The following is a 16,822-nucleotide window of genomic DNA, read 5'->3' on the forward strand; positions in this document are numbered from 1 at the left end:
TTTCCTTAGTTGTCTGGCACCTAAAATAGAAAGGATTTTCTAGAAAACTTAGAGACATATCGCTGAAAATATATGCTTGGAAAACTCTGAAAGACAAGAAAAAGGGAATGTTCCTTTAAGTCATAAAATATTAGCCCCATCAGATTAAAAAGACATGACCCAAACATAACCAAGTTCTTATTGTATTTCATTTCAATAAAACTAAGGAAATTTACAAACCCAATGAAAGGTGCCCATTAAGACCCTACCTGAAGAACACTTTAGTTACAATTTCATTTCTGTCAATGTCATATAGATTTTTTATGACAATTGGAACAAACACTGAAATTTCTTTGTAAATCTAACCAAATTCTAAGAGATTTTAATCATCAGATGAGCTTTCCTTATTAAGAAGTATCATGTGGGTCTTCCAGATGTCCACCATGAAAAAAAATGTATAGCTTATATCTGAGTGCGTTGATCTAGTATCAGACCACAAGGGGACTTGGAAAATATTGTGGATGGTCCATATCAATGTTTGTTTAGGTAGGTGAAAGATTGAATGTATGTAAACTTATACATAAACTCATATTGATTTGGAAGATCATATATTTAGAATTAGAAAAGACATTAGTTATCATCTAATGCTTCAATCCTTCATTTTGCAGATAAGGAATTTGAGGTCCAGAGAAAAATTATTTTTACCCAAGGTCACAGAGATAATAAACAGCAAATGTAGCATTTGATCCTCCAAATTCAATGTTTTCTTCACTATACCATGTTGCTTTCCTTACTCAGCTAAAACTTGTTATGAATGAAGTCATAGGCTCAACCTTTTTATAGGCTATATAAAGAGTAGAGATTCCTCCTAATTCTAACTAACCATCTCCTTGGTTCATCATGCAAATCATGAAAGTGTATCAGTTCATGAAAATCCCTCCCCCCTCTCAAAAAAGAAACAGGAAATAAATATGTATATATCCTACTGGGCAGATTAGTAATATTTACATTTTATACTAAAACAGTACATTGTTATTATCAAGACTGGAGGCTCTGGAAAGAAAACTTGTGTTTCAGCAATGAACATTCCCAATGGCATTGAAAAAAATCTCATGTTTTCAATGTCAGCCAATTTGGATGAGATCCAAGAAATTTCAGTTGCCAACTTTATTGAGTTCTATGTGTTTCTTTTTGATCAAAAAGAACATTGACTAACTGAGCTACGTCTTAGGTATAAAAGAAAATGTGATTGCCACTCTCCCGCATATAATTCTTCACTTTAGCCAAATGAATGCCCAAGTGTAGATAATGACTGGCAGCAACCTGGAATATCATTATGACACTTACTATGAGAGAAAGAAGGGAGAAAATCCATAATTTCTCAGGGCCAGTATAGTTCACAAAGACACTATGTCTTTATCAAGTTCTTCCTATAGCAAGTCATTAATGTCTAAAAATACTGAGTAACATGATATAGTGGAAAAACACTGGATTATGAAAAAAATCTAGTCTTCAATCTGTTTTCAATCAATTATGTCTCTTTAATAAGATATAGATATTTTTCATATCTCCAAGTCACTTTAATTTTCCAGACCTCAGCTTCCTCATCTGTAAAACTAGAAGTCTAGATTTGATAAGGTCCTTTCCAGATATCTAACATTCCATGATCCTCCATCTTCTCCTTTTTTGGAACATTTAAGACTTCAGCAGCTAGAAGGCCTGTATTGTATTCCCAACTCCACCCTGCCTCATCCCAAAATATACTACTTTCACATGCCCTTTGTATGAAAGAAGAAGGTATTCAACATCTCTATTTACAAAGACATATTTATAGCTAAAATTCTTTACCTTAAACAAAGTCTTCCTCCAAGAGCACTGATAGTTAAACATCTCTCTAACTCAGTGTACTTAAACAAAGGAGTTATACGACTGCTATGAACGTAACCCCCACCTAACACTGTTTTGACTAATGTCATTTCACAATAATTTAGTTTATTGTTAGTATATTAGTACATTATATATTATAAACAAACCCTATGATAAAGTGACAAGACCTACAATGTAATAAAGTATCCATTTAAAACATTATTCCTAGAGAACTAACTGCTCAAATAACATTATTTTGCTTAATATTGTATTCACATGTCATGTCTAACATGGGTTAGACAGAGTATCCCTCTACAGAGCAGTACTGAATAAAAATTCAAATATAGAATTTAAATATCATGAATAATCTTGAAAAAATAACAATCATGTGAGAGACACATCTACCATTATAAGACTATAGTACCTATGAATAAGTCAACTTCTGATGAAATTTCAGATTTTTATCAGGGCCACCACAATCCAAAGAAGGCACAAAGGATATTCCATTCCCCATTTAATACCCAAATTAAGTCTGCTAAATTGGCAAAGGAATGGAAATAACCACCCTCATTATCACCATTGATTCATTACTATTGAGAAGTTTTCTGAAAGTATTACTTTCCTTTCTCATACTACCATCCATCCTCTTTCCCTTCCTTGACCTTCCCATATTCCAAAATATGAGGGATACTTTTTTCTTTTAAATGAGACGTTGGACTTGAGAACTGTGTTATCCTAAACATTTGAGCCAAGAAGTCTGAGGCATTAAGGAATAAATCAAAGAAAGAAGCATATTCCTATTATAGAAAAATAAAAAGAGATCAATTATGATTTAAGGTGAAAAGACAGAAAATAGGAGAAAAAGTAGAAACCAGATGCCCAACATTAGCAGAAGAGCTGAACAAATGACCTATCAGTACAAAAGGAAGTTATATGGCCATTAAGAATAACAAAGAAGAATGCACAAGAAATAATGATCAGAGAGAAAAGCAATAATTAAGAACTGCAATGACATAGAAATATGCTTATACATATATGTGCAGTTATACACATACAAATATATGTGTGGTTTTAGATATATAGTTTGTTCACATGTATATAACTATACATGAATATATGGATAATTTATATAGAGTTACAAAACAATTCAAGATAATGATGCCAAATTTACATTGTTACTTGTATTTTAATTGCAAATTAAATTAAACATTAATATATTATCACATAATTCAAATTCTGCCTTGAAAAATTCACTAGCTAAGTGACCCTGGGTAAGTCACTTAATCTCCACCTGCCTTGGTTTTTTTTTATCTATAAAATTGGGATAATAATAGCACCTATTCTAAAGGGTTGATGGGTGAATCAAAAGAAACAGTACATGCAAAGCTCTAGATAAATGCTATCTATTATCACTATTATTTACTAGATAAAACTTTTTCTTGATGAAGTTCTAAGTTTGCAATAGAAGTTTTATATTTTTTAAAAAATTTATCAGTGATGGCAACATTTAATATTGATTTCATATTTTAGGAACATTATAAATACTCTTACCTGGCAACCCAATCAACAGCCAAACCTTCCCCAGCAGGCAGATTGCTATTTATGACTGTCTCTTTGTTTGTCCCATTCAGAAACATTCTCTCAATGACTTGTCTTTCTAAGTCAATCCAATACAATCTCTTTTCTACCCGATCAAAATCCAGTGCCACTGCCATGCCCAGTCCTTGCAAAATGAGGGAGTAAGACTGACCATCTGCAGTCAGATTTCTCAGATAGTAGCGATTGCTAAAAATGAGGTAGGGTGAAATGTTACTGTTTTGCCGGCATCTCTTTCCATCTGGTTCCCGGATGTAGCCTCGGGCACACTTACAGATGTAGGACCCAGCAGTGTTCTCACACATCTGGCTACAGACAGATGGAGTTTCATTGCATTCGTCAATATCATCACAGGTCTTTTTATCAGACATGAGTTTATATCCAGGGAGACATGTACAGTAAAAACTAGTCTGGGTGTCTGTACAGTTGTGATCACAGCCACTAATTGAAGGGTCATTGCATTCATTAATACCTACAGGAGAAAGGTATTAATTATTAACACACTTGAAACAATCAAAAAGTAACCCATTATATATATATATATATATATATATATATATATGTATGTATGTATAGCAGCAAAAATGAACATATGTTTGATTAGAGTCAGTCATCATGCTTGTGGTAATAGGAAAAATGGGTATTACCTCACACCCATCAAAGTTGCAAAAATAATTAAAAATAATGAAAGTTAATGCTGCCAGGGTTTGGGAGGAACACATACACTCATTAATTGCTGATGGAACGTAAAATATTTTTAGAGAGCAATCTGGCAGTACACAGTAAAACTTCCCAAAATAGTCGTATCTTTTGACCTGATAATTCCATTTTCAGTAATATACCCTGAAATTGTCAGAGTTGCATTACATATCATTTCAAAAAGAAAAAAAACTATAAATAACCTAAAAGTATAAAAACAAAGGAATAGTTAAAAAATATTATGGTATATAAATGTAGTGGAACAATATAGTATTAAAAAAAGATAAAATTTGAGGAATACAAATAAATTTGGAAAGATCTTTATGAAAACATAGAATGGAAAAAGGCAGAACCAGAAAAATGGAGTGTGCACTACCTATGACCATGTAAAAGAAAGTATGAATAGAGAAAAACTGCTGATGAGGATTAAGCCAGAGCAATTGAAAAATTATTATAATACTTTTATGTATTGAAAATAAGAGATTAAAATGTGGTTAATAAACCAGTTTAGTGGTTGTATCGATGCTCAGTTAAAATTTTGTGGAATTATTTTTAAATGTTTCAAGAAAATAAGAATTACATATATTTATGAACATTAACAATAATCTGAAGCTTCCTTTAGCCAATATTTTCAAATTCTTCCCCAATCTAGTCATTCATCAGAGCTACTGATAAGTAATCAAATTCATTGGCTGACTAGAGTTTCACCTGTTTTTCCTCCCTATCTCTGCCCACTTTCTTGTAGAAGTACTACTGAAGCATTAAATGGACTGGAGATGTGGAGTTATAGAGAAGAGAAAGTAAAGAAAAAGAAGAGTTAGATCACCTTCCAAATGGATAATTAAAATATGAAAAAAGTATTTTATTTCAGCTGTAAAAAATAGCCAATCACTGGGGATGGGATGGGGGATAGGGATGGGAGTATATAGGGAGAATAGCGTTGTATTATAAATTATTTCCTGGATTTTAACATCCACATATCATTGCACCACAAGTTAAGACGAACTCTCAAGAGATCATTGGTTCTGCAAATATTGAGGTAAATTCTTTGTCAAAATAAAATTCTGATTCTGAATAGAATACAATACAAGATTCCATTGCTAAAAAGTAGGTGGCATAATGAACAGAGCACTGGACCTGCATTCAGGAAAATACATTTTCCCAGGTTCAAATCTGGCCTCAGACACTGAAAAGCAATACGACCTTGGAAAATCACTTAAACTTATTTCTTTCACTTTCCACATCTGCAAAATGAGCTGGAGAAGGAAATGGCAAACCACTCAAGTATCTTTGTCAAGAAAACCCCAAATGGAATCACGAAGAGTCAAACACAACTGAAATGACTGAATAAGGAGAAGAATTCAACTAAAAATTAATGAATTATAATTCTTGAATCATATAAATATATATAAATATATTTATATATAATAAATATATAATATAAATCTTGAATCATAGTCAAGTCTACAGGTATTAAAGTTTTATTTAACTGTATACAAAAATATAGTAACATGTTTTATCATGGTAGTACAAAAGACTAGTTTTTATATTTTACATGTTCTCTGTCTTCTGAATGACTATTGTAGAATTAATACTTCAGAAATGACCACTTGATAAAAATCTCTTGTTTCACATAAGTCTCTTTCTCTCCTACTAGACTGCATGTTTTTTGAGGATGCTATATTGATGTTATATTTTAATCATTAGGATTTCAGTCATCAGAAATCTCTTGAGTGTTTGTTTTGGGCCCAATATGTCATTATGGTACAAAAAGATGAAGAATAAAACACAATCTTGCCTTCAAAGAGTTTACATTCCAGTCGCAGAGATAAGATGAAAATATTTCATTGTTTTTTTAGTGTGGGTTCTAGTTCTAGTGAGTACATGTGGTTTTTGTTTCAGTCATGTCTGACTCTTCCTGACCCTTTTTGCGGGTTTTCTTGGTAAAGATACTCAAGTGGTTTGACAATTCCTTCTCCAGCTCATTTCACAGATGAGAAAACTGAGGCAAACAGTGTTAAGTGACTTGTCCGGGGTCATGTGGCTAGTAAGAGTCTAAGCCCAGATTAGAACTCAGGAAGATGAGTTCAGATTTCAGGCCCAGTGCTCTATCCATAGCATCCACTAGCTGCTACTAGTGAATACATATTATTAGTTTAATGACACTAACACAGACCTTAACCCTTTCATACCATGAGACTTTCGTGAGTAGCTGTGGCAGCATTATCATTATCATCATCATCATAATTCATCATAGTGGCAAATATCCTAACAATAAACCTCTCCAAATCTGCCTAGGTTCGTCCTCAGATGATAGGCACAGTCAGCTATTGGGCCCATATTTGAAGCCTTTCTGGTTTGGGAGAAGTTGCTTTCATTCCCTTGATAATTACTTTCAAGACCCAATCAAAGCAGGACTTTGGTGAAAGAAGACCAACACAATATGAAGGAATTAGAAAGCAAAACCAGACAACAAAAGCTATGCTCCAGAATTACAGAAAGTCAACTGTCTGAGGACTCAACCAGAAAAATAGCAGGTCATCACCAATAGACAGATAGCTACATGATTCACTCTTTGACTAAGAGAACCATATAGATAAGTCCTAATCACCACGGTGCTTAGGTGATATTGGTTGAGTAATGCATTTAATAAATGCTGGTTTATTTACGAGGGAGTGAAAGAACAACATATAATTGCTTCAAGAAGATAAAGCATAGGCTGTACTACTCTCGAAAGGTGGAAAAGCCAATTTATGGGACCAAAAAAAGATGGCAGCATGGTGTAGTGGAAACAATGTTGTATTTAGAGTCAGAGGACCTTGCATCTCTGTCATTTAGTATCTGTACAACTTTGAGTAAATTACTTAACCTCTCTGGGCCTCAACTTCACCATTAAAAGAAGAGATTGGAAAAAATGACCTCTAAAGCCCCATCCTTCTCTAAATCGTGATCTTACAAACCCAAACTACCAAGAAAGATCATTCATGTGTTAATCTATCCTGATACGTATTTTTAGCAACACCTCTAAGAAACCTCCATAGACCTCCTTTACCCAAAGCCATTAGAGCACTCACCACATCCTTTCTCATCACTATTATCACCGCAGTCATCTAGATGGTTGCATATATGCATCATTTCAATGCAGTTTCCATTGTCACATTTGAATTGATGGGGTGGGCATGTGGCTTCTGGAGTAGTACAAAGATGTTCCAGCTCATCAGACAAATCTCCACAGTCATTGTCTCCATCACAGAGGTAAGCTTTAGAAATGCACCGTCCATTCTGACAGGTAAACTGATACTGCTGGCAAGGTGGGTATACACAGCCTCTCTCATCACTGCTGTCACCACAGTCATTGCGCCTGTCACACCTGGGAAAGGAAGCGGTGCTTTCATCAGAAACCATGAAAGGATGATCATAATGACCACAGTGAAAAGGATATTCATTTTTTGCTGCATTAAAACTTAAGATGGTAGATTATAATCAGACTGAATATATAAATTTGAACAAGCATCAGTATTTGGATGTGAAAACCAAAAATTACCTATTTATTTGTATGTAAGGACAGATTTTATAGATGAAGCTATATCCTTAGTTATTTATTCATTCAACTAATGTTTACTAAGTGTCCATGATGTGCCTAGCACAGAGCTATGTCCTAGGAACACAAACATAAAAGCAAAAGTCCATGCCCTTCTTCCATTCCATTGGGAGGAAAAAAATGTTCACAAATAAGTAAAGAAACATACACAAAGTAAATACAAAATAATGGGGGTTGGGGGGAGTGGTAGAGGGTATATGAGCAAATCAGACAGGTTTCCTGGATCAGAGTGGGCCTTGGGAACAAAGTGAGTTGAACCTTGGTAAATGTGACCAAACCAACAAGCCAGTCCAATCTGCTCCTACTGAGCGTAAGTCTGAGGGGGCAGCAGTGTCACCAAGAACATCACTTTGGACAACTTCCCCCTCCAGCAGCAAATTTTCAAGATCAACAGAGAGGCTGAAGAGATACCACCATCTCAGAGGCTTAAGCAAGGCTTAAGCTCCTCCCCCAAGACCCTGACCTGTGATGGGTGAGCATTCACTTTATCTGCCCCAATCTAAGTATAGAACCCTCCATGCCCCTTTCCAACTCTAATTCTGAAAATGAAATTTGCAGAAAATGAAATTCTGAAAAAAATTACCATTCCTGGAAAGGACACACCAGTCACATGTCCCGTGTCTCCAATTCTATTCCTTTGACTTGTCTTCCCTAAACCAGGCCACCATTTGTGAATAAATCTTGCTTGCTTGTCTTTGTAGCCCTGGCACTTACTATACTGCATAGCACATGGTAAGCTATTAATAAATGTTTTTCATTCATTCAATTGGCATTGGGGGTGGAAGAGGATCCACTGAAAAGATGAAAGTCAATGACAAAGTCCAGCAGCCCTCTGGGTGCATAATAATAATGAGGAGGAGGAGGAGAAAGATGAAAACAACACAACAACAATAATAGCTAGCATTTATATAGTACGCAGAGTGAGCCAGGCTCTGCACTTTACAAACATTACCTCATTTGATCCTCATAACAACCCTGGAGGGTAGGTGCTATTATGATCCCCATTTTACGACTGAGGAAATTGAGGGATTAAGTGACTTGCCCAAGGTCACAAAATTAGGGTCTGAGGCCAGATTGGAACAAAGATCCTCCTGGCCCCAGAACCAGCTTTTAGCTATGCCACCAAGCTGCCTCTAGCCCTGGCATGGCGCCACTCAGTGTCTTCTCACCTATGTACACACTGTAGCTATGAAGACAATGTGTGATTGAAGTAAAACAGTGTGAACCCTCTTCAAACCATAGAACTGTTCAGCTGATTTCTACATGACTTGACTGAACAAGACTTTTCCTCAGACACAACCTAGGAAGGTAGAAAAGGTCAGTTAAGGAAACATATTGCCAGAGTCTTTAATTCACAGCAACAATTTATCACTGTTAAATCAAGCTGCTCATGACGGATTCTCATCCCAGTTCTTCAGCAGCAGCTATAATAAGCCAAAAGAGGAATTCATTTAAAAGAAAAGATTTCCTAATATACATCTCTAAAAACACAAGAAAATAAGACCTCCCAATTGGCCCTTGGTGTTCCTCTGAGCATCCTAGTGGATTCATATTACCAGCAGTTTCTACAAGAAACTCAAAGGGAGAAAAATTCTAAACTGTTCTAAACACCATTATATTGATGATCTGACAAATGGAGGGCCTCCTACTGTTTATGACCCAGGGCAAAAGAAATTCAAAACCCTTCTGCCAGCAGATAAGAAAAGGGAACATAAATCTATTAGTACAGAGGCAAGTAATAAGAATGAGAATGAAGTCTACTGTGAAACTTAGAAAGAAGGAAAGTCCAGGAACTTTAAGCATAGCTAGGTCCACTGTAATATCACCTCTGGGAAACTATACTTAAGCTTCCAAGGTATTTTTTTATAGCTTTGATTAATCATATTAAATATTTATGTGCAAGGAACTATGTCAAATAAAAAAGAAGACAATTTGCAGCTTCAAAAAGCACAAAAACTTGATATAAAAAGTGGAATGATTATATAGAAAAAATTTACAGTTGAAAGGTAAATGTGTGTGTGTGTAGGCTTTATTCATTCAATATGTGTTTATTAATTACTTGCTAATTATAAGGCTCTGTGATGGGTCCAATGGGGAATATGGCTCACAGAATTGAAGAGGCCACCTAGTCTAATCCAGATCTGAAATAAGTCTCCCCTATTTAACATACTTTCTAAAAGTTCATCCATCTTTTACATGAAGACCTTTAGTGACAGGGAACTCACTACTTCCCAAAGGAAGCCTGTTTCACTTTTAGAAAGCCCTATTAAGAGTTTCTCCTTGACATCCAGCCTAAATTTTCCTTTTTGAATCTCCCACCTCTTTTGCAGAAGAAATCTTATCTTTTTTAAGGGCTCTTTTCTGGATCCTCCCTGTTCAGAGTGATTATCAATAGTAACTGTTGCTGTTTCCCTCCCAGCCTGATGTAGTTACTTTTCTTTGCCTCATTAAAGGGGCCATCTCCTGATTACTTCTTAAAGAGGCCTATTCACTGAATGAGCATCGCCTCACCCTAAGAAAGTATCTGAATAGACCTTGGCCTCTTTAGGCCAATGTCTCTCATTGCATCATGGGCCATCTCCAGTCATCCTAACGAATATCTGGTCACTGGATTTAGATGGCTCAGGAGGAGAAAGTGAGGTTGGTGACCTGAACAGCCCTCCCTCACTCAAAACAAAATCAAGTGCAAGTCATGTCATCGTTTCTCTGATGGCATGGTCTTCTTCAGCAACGAAGGATGAACACAACAACAATCCCTCTTATGCATGATTCCCTTTAGGGTAAATAAGAAATGAAGATAAACAATAGTCTTTCCCCCAAAAAGAGCTTATAGTCTGGCAGGGGAAATGAGATATGCACAGAAATGGCTATAATGCAGCCCAAGTCCATTAAGCAGTAATAAGCATTTATTAAGCACCTAAATGTACAGAAATGTCTATAATGCAGCCCAAGGCCATTAGTCAGTCAGCCACTCAGCATTTATTAAGCACCTACTGAGGTATGCCAGGCTGAGCACCAGGAATACAAAGAAAGGGAAAAGACACTCTCTGCCTTTGAGGAGCTCACAAGGAAAATATGTGCCTAAAGGAAAGTACTAAACAAGTTGACAGAAGACAGTGTAGCCTGATAGAAAGAGTCCAAGATTCAAAGTCAGAAGACCAGAGTTCAGATCCAAGCTCTGTTCCATCCTAAGTGGATGATCTTGAGCAAGGTACTCCACGTCTCCTGGACTCAGGCTCCTCATCTGTAGACGATTCCCAAGGTCCCTTCCAACCCTAAATCACATCAAAGCTTCCAGCTGGGAGCACTCCATGAAGAGGATGGCATCTGAGCTGGACTTTGTGAGCTAGGTAGGATTTCAATAGAGAAAGGGAAAGCATTCCAAGGAGAGGGGAAGGCTTCAGCAAAGCCTCTGTGGCAGAGAAGCCCAGTGCATGTTCATTAACTGCGAGCAGAAGTAGAAGACAAGGTTGGAGAGGTGGCTAGGCACCAAATTGAATGCAAAAGATTTGGAGCAAGAGAAAAACAAGATTAGACCAATGTTATATGACTATAATACAATAATAACAGGACAAACATTTATGAAGCACCAAGTACATACAGTATAATAAAAATAATGATCATCATAAAATAGCATTTACATAACGCTTTACAGTTTTCAAAGCTTCTTACATGGTATCCTATTTAATGCTCACAACAACCCAGTGAAGTAGGAGTTATTATTGTTCCCATTTAACAGATGGGGAAAGTAGGACTAAGAGAGGTTAAATAATTTGTTCAAAGTTATAGAACTAGTGTCTAAGGCAGGATTTGAACTCAGGTCTACCTGACTCCATTTCCAGCACTCTTTCTTCTGTGCTACCTACATGCTTCTACTATATACTATGCTAAACAGTGAAGAAGATGCAGTGATAAAAAGACAGTCTGCCCTTATACAGCCTACTAATCTATCAAGTACTGTGTAGTATGACTTAAATGAAGGATAACTTAGAGAAAAGGAGACCAATTAGGAAGTAAATGAAGTAAGCATCTGAGTTGGGTTTGCACAAGTGGAAATGAGAAAGAATGGATTCAAGAGACATTGACATTTCAAGTAAAGAATAAGCAGCATTTGGTGATTGACTGTACATATGGGGAAGAGGATATGATGAGTCAAAGACAATGGAGTGACTGGGACAATGGTGGTGTCATTCTTTAACCTAAGAATGTTTGTTGGCATGGCACCAATAAAGAAGGGAAGGTACCCAGAAAGAACTACAAATTAAAGGTGCAAAAGAGAAAAACAGACCATTGATGAAGTCAGGTACTACAGGACATGGGTTCTCTAGGTTCGAAAGGTACACTTCATGATACAATAAAATGAAATATATGTGTATGAAACAAAACAAAACATATACTTGGAATGAGAAGATCTATTTCTGAATCTTTGTCTCTGTTGACTGATTGACTGTGACCTCAGAAGCAGAAAGAGGAAGAAACATGATGAGTTCCATTTGGGACATGCTGAGTTTGAAGTATCAGTCTGAGTTCCAGCTGAGAATGACCATAAAGCAGTTGGAAATGAGACACTGGGTCTTAGAAAAGTGATTTGGATCAAAGATACAGACTTAAGATGACAACTGAAGTCATGAGAGTCAATGAGATCAGCAAGGAAGAGAATACAGAAGAAGAAGAAGAAAGAACTGGCCAACGTCAGCACCATAGAGTGTATCTGTGTCAGGTGTAAAGAGTGAAACAGGATAGCAAAGGACATAGGAGAGAAGGAGGAGAGTGAGAACTATTACTGAAGCCAATGTAAGTTTCCAGAAGGAGGATGTGATTAATGTCAAAACCAAAGGCAGGTAAAGGAGGAGAAAGAATTTTTAAAAGTCATTAGGTTTAGTAATTAATGCCCTTTAAGAAAGTAGCTTCAACAGGGGAAAAATCCAGATTACAAGAAGTTGAAGAATGGTTAGCTGACAGAGTCATGTAGGAGCAGTAAATGGAGTTTGCTTTGAAAATGGGCTTTGAGTCTCACCTATCCTGGCTGTATAACCCTAAGCCAGTCTTTCAATCTCTCAATGCCCCCAAACAACTTTCTAGGACTTTGAGTTGCACACCTGCATTTGTAAATGGAGTTTCCACACTGAGAACTCCCTACACAGATGGATAACATTATAGGTTCAGATAAAAAAAGGGGAGGGAGATAGAGAAATGGTGAAAAAAATAGACATCAAATATACACTACTCCTTTTAGGGAGTTTGGTGATGAAAGAATAAATCAGATGAGAAGGGTACTCAAGAGGGTAGCAAAATTGGAATAAGAATTTTCTAGACCGGGGAACTTACATGTTTATTGGCAGAGGGGAAGGAATCAATAAAAAGATAAAAAATGAAGGTGAAAAAAGAGAGAAAATTGATTGAGCAAGATACTAGTGGACATGGGATAGATTCAAAAAAGTATAACTCATGATGTAATGAAGTAAGTACTAGACATGGAATTAGAAGATCTGGTTTTGAATCTTTGTCTCTGCTTGTTAAATGATTGACTCTGACCTCAAGGAAGTTACTTCAGCTCTATGGTACTCAATTTCCTCATCTGTAAAATAAGGATAAACTCTGAGGACCAATCAGTATGCCTAAGATTATCAGAAACTGGAGACAAAAAGCCCCAACAGTTTTGAGGCAGCTAGGTGGCATAACAGATAGAACATCAAACATGAAGACAGGAAGACCTGAGTTCAAATCTAACCTCAGATAGCTACCATCTGTATGACACTGGGCAAGTCATTTAACCTCTGTCTACCTCAGTTTCCTCAACTATAAAATGAGGATAATAATAGCACTTACCTCTAAGAGTAATGAGCATAAAATGAGAAAATATAAAGTATTTTGCAATTCTTAACATGCTATATAAATTTTAGTTATTATTAACATATTTAGGAGCAGGGCACAAGGATTTCATTTCCTTTTTTTAAATTTCTTTTTCACATTCTTTTCTTTTTCTCTCCCTCCCTCCCATCCTTTCCCCACCCATTTAGAAGGCATGTAATTTCATTTCTATAAGGAATTCCTAAAGAAGAGATTTCATCTTCCAATGCTTAATAGCACCTGTTCTTCAACTTCTAAGCTTAGAAAGTTGTCTGGGACACTGAGCTGTCAAGCAACTTGCTCAGGACCATCCAATCAGTATGTGTCAGAGGGCTCCCTAACTCCAAAGTTAATCTCTATCTGCTAGAGCAAGTCTGCCTCTCTAAAACAAGTAATAAGAGCCTGAATTAGATTGATGATAGTATAAGAGAGGATAGGAAAAGAGATGTAGAAAAGCTGAGAAACAGAAAAGGGAAGTTGATGGAAGTGACTCTGATAGCCTTAATCTCCATATAGTAGGAAGCAAGGTCATTTGCAGAATGTAAGAGGGATGGTGGCAGACTTGAAGATAATGAATAAAGTTTAGAGAAGTTTCTTCAGGGAACATGATAATGAATCTACCAAAGAAAAATAAAAGGATTATTCTGCATCACGAAGGGCCTGATTGAAGCCTCTCTCACACCAAAACCAACCTGTAAGAGTTTCGGATACACAGCCCATTGCCACAAGTGAATTCATTTTCGGTGCAAGAACGCCTGGTGCAGTTCTGATGTTCATCATAGGCATCATTGCAATCTGCATCTCCATCACAGATCCAGGCTCTGGGAATGCACCTCCGGAGAGGAGGCTGGTTGTTGACACATGTAAATTCTGAACGAGTACAGTTGCGGTTAGCTGAAACCAAAGCACATTGAGAGAACAACATATGTCATGAAAAATTGTTCCAATTCATCTACTTTCTTTTGTTTTAAGTAAGCAGACATTTCATATAAATAGGAGAAAACATGGTAAAACACATCCTGTAAAAATTATAGATTATAATAAAAAATGCATCTAAAAATGCCATTTCAGTTGTCTGGACCTTGGTTCTGTCAGTAGAAAGAAGCAGAACTGACCTATCATATTTCATTCATTTATTTATTTGCCCAACAAATATTTATTGTGCACCTACTACAAGCAGATCAGTGGCTTAGTGGCTAAAACAGAAAGAGAGATAAATTTGATATTTTCTCTGTCCTCAGAAAATTTATAATTTAACAAAAATTTAAAGTCATATCTTACATTTTGTCAGTCAAAGAAATATTTGTTAACCAAGAACAATGATAGGAACTCAGGAAATAAAACCAAAAATGAACAAGTCCCTGTCCTCCAGAACTCACATTATAGCTCACTTAACTTGGCTAGAATGTAGAGTAGCGTATGGGCAGACAACATGGACTTATATTAGTATAGAAAAAATAAATACAAGACAATGCGGGATGGGAGAGTCATTCACAGAAAAGACTTCCTGTGGAAAGACTTTCAGATGAATTTTGAAGGAAACAAAAGATTTTTAAACAGAGAGGTGAAGAAGTAACCCCCACTGGCCCACCTCCTGTTCCCCTGCCCCACTCCAAGAATGGGGGCCAGGGAAAGCAAAGACACAGATACAGCTGTTGGAGCATCGTGTGTTCAACAAGGTCAATTATCTGGTCTGCAGTGTTTGGGAAAGACAGAAACACATAACAAGGTTGGAAAGTTAGGTCAGGACTTGATGGAAAGCAGGGTTAAAGACCAAAGGGATTTATTTGATCCTAAAGTCAAAAGAAAAGCACTAGAGTTTATTGAATAGGACGGTAATATAATTATACCTGTGCCTGAAGAAAATTCATTTGGCAGCTGCGTGGAGGATGGGCTGGAATGCAGGACATTTGAGACAAGGAGTCCAAGCAGGAGGTTATAGCAACAGTGCAGGCATGAGGTGATGAGGGCTTAAATTAGCGTAGGGCCCATTTGAGTAAAGACGAGGGACTGGATAAGAGAGGTTGTGATGGCAGAAATGGAAAAGTACACTGCATATATTATACTCATAATAACTTTAGAAACTAACTGGCTCTCATACTTTCCAGCAGGCAAGGCATTTTTCATACTTCATTGGATTTTAGCCTTACAACAACCCCATGAGATGAGATTAGGTGCCTTACTTGTGATCAAATGGCGGATCAATATCAAAAACCCAGGCCTTCCTGCCTAGAAGTCCAGCACACTATCCCTTGGACCACACTGACCTAGATGGGGTAGGTATGCAGGTATGGTTATACATATTTTACAGCAAAGGAACTGGAAGTTCAGGAAGATTCAGTGATTTGCTCCAAATATCACAGCTGGAGGCAGGGGGAAGGACCGGGAGAATAAGCATTTCATATGGCACCAACTATATGCTAAACATTATACTAAGCAATTTGTAAATTATTTCATTTTATCCTCACAAAAACTCTTTAAGGTAGGTGTTGTTTTTCTTCCTGTTTTACAATTGAAGAATATGAAGCAAAGGTTAAGAGACTTGCCCAGGGTCACACAGCTAGCAAGTATCTGAGGTTGAATTTGAACTCAGGTCCTCCTGGTTCCAGGCCCAAGATGTTATCCACTAAACCACCTAGCTGCTAAGATGTAGCAAAACTGTAATTCAAACCCAGGCCTTCTAATTATAAGTTCAGTGTCCTTTCTACAACACTATACCTCCATTCCAAAGCAATCTACAAAACTGATAGTAAGAGGCTCCTTTTGTCCCAGACACTTCAATATATTCTTAAATAACAAAGTATCCCACAGAAGCAGGGCAGCTATGTGGCACAGTGGATGGAGTGCCAGAACTGAAGTCAGAAAGATCTGAGTTCAAGTCTGGTCTCAGATACTAATTGTATGACTGTGGACAAGTCACTTAACCCTGCTTGCCTCAGTTTCCTCATCTGTAAAATGAGCTGAAGAAGAAAATAGCAAACCACTCCAATATTTTAGCCAAGAAAACTCCAAAAGGGATCACAAAGGGTCAGACACAACTGAAATAAACATTGACGACCACAAAAATCCCATAGAAGCAGAGTAGGTAAGAGAAGTTATTTTCAATCAAGAGTTGCCTGAATCTCTGAAATCAGATGTCTTAGCAGAGAACAAATGAGTTTCTAGCATGTTTTCATTATCTCAAAGACAGATAAAGATGCAGTTACTTTATTCAGTCTCATTGTTGGTGGC

The 16,822-nt window shown here is 36.8% G+C and overlaps 1 protein-coding gene across 2 annotated transcripts in view; it reads right to left on the reverse strand.

The window, feature by feature from the left end:
- LRP2 (LDL receptor related protein 2) overlaps positions 1-16,822 on the reverse strand; it is a 253,428-nt gene that overhangs the window by 69,698 nt on the left and 166,908 nt on the right. For both annotated transcript variants that reach the window (XM_072612238.1, XM_072612237.1), the window contains exons 48-50: positions 14,284-14,485; positions 7,215-7,510; positions 3,397-3,913 (exon numbers count right to left, since the gene is read on the reverse strand). In XM_072612238.1, coding sequence (XP_072468339.1) covers positions 3,397-3,913; positions 7,215-7,510; positions 14,284-14,485 — 1,015 coding nt within the window. The remainder of the gene's footprint in view (positions 1-3,396; positions 3,914-7,214; positions 7,511-14,283; positions 14,486-16,822) is intronic.

Source organism: Notamacropus eugenii, chromosome 5, assembly GCF_028372415.1.
Source record: "Notamacropus eugenii isolate mMacEug1 chromosome 5, mMacEug1.pri_v2, whole genome shotgun sequence".
Taxonomy (NCBI): domain Eukaryota; kingdom Metazoa; phylum Chordata; class Mammalia; order Diprotodontia; family Macropodidae; genus Notamacropus; species Notamacropus eugenii.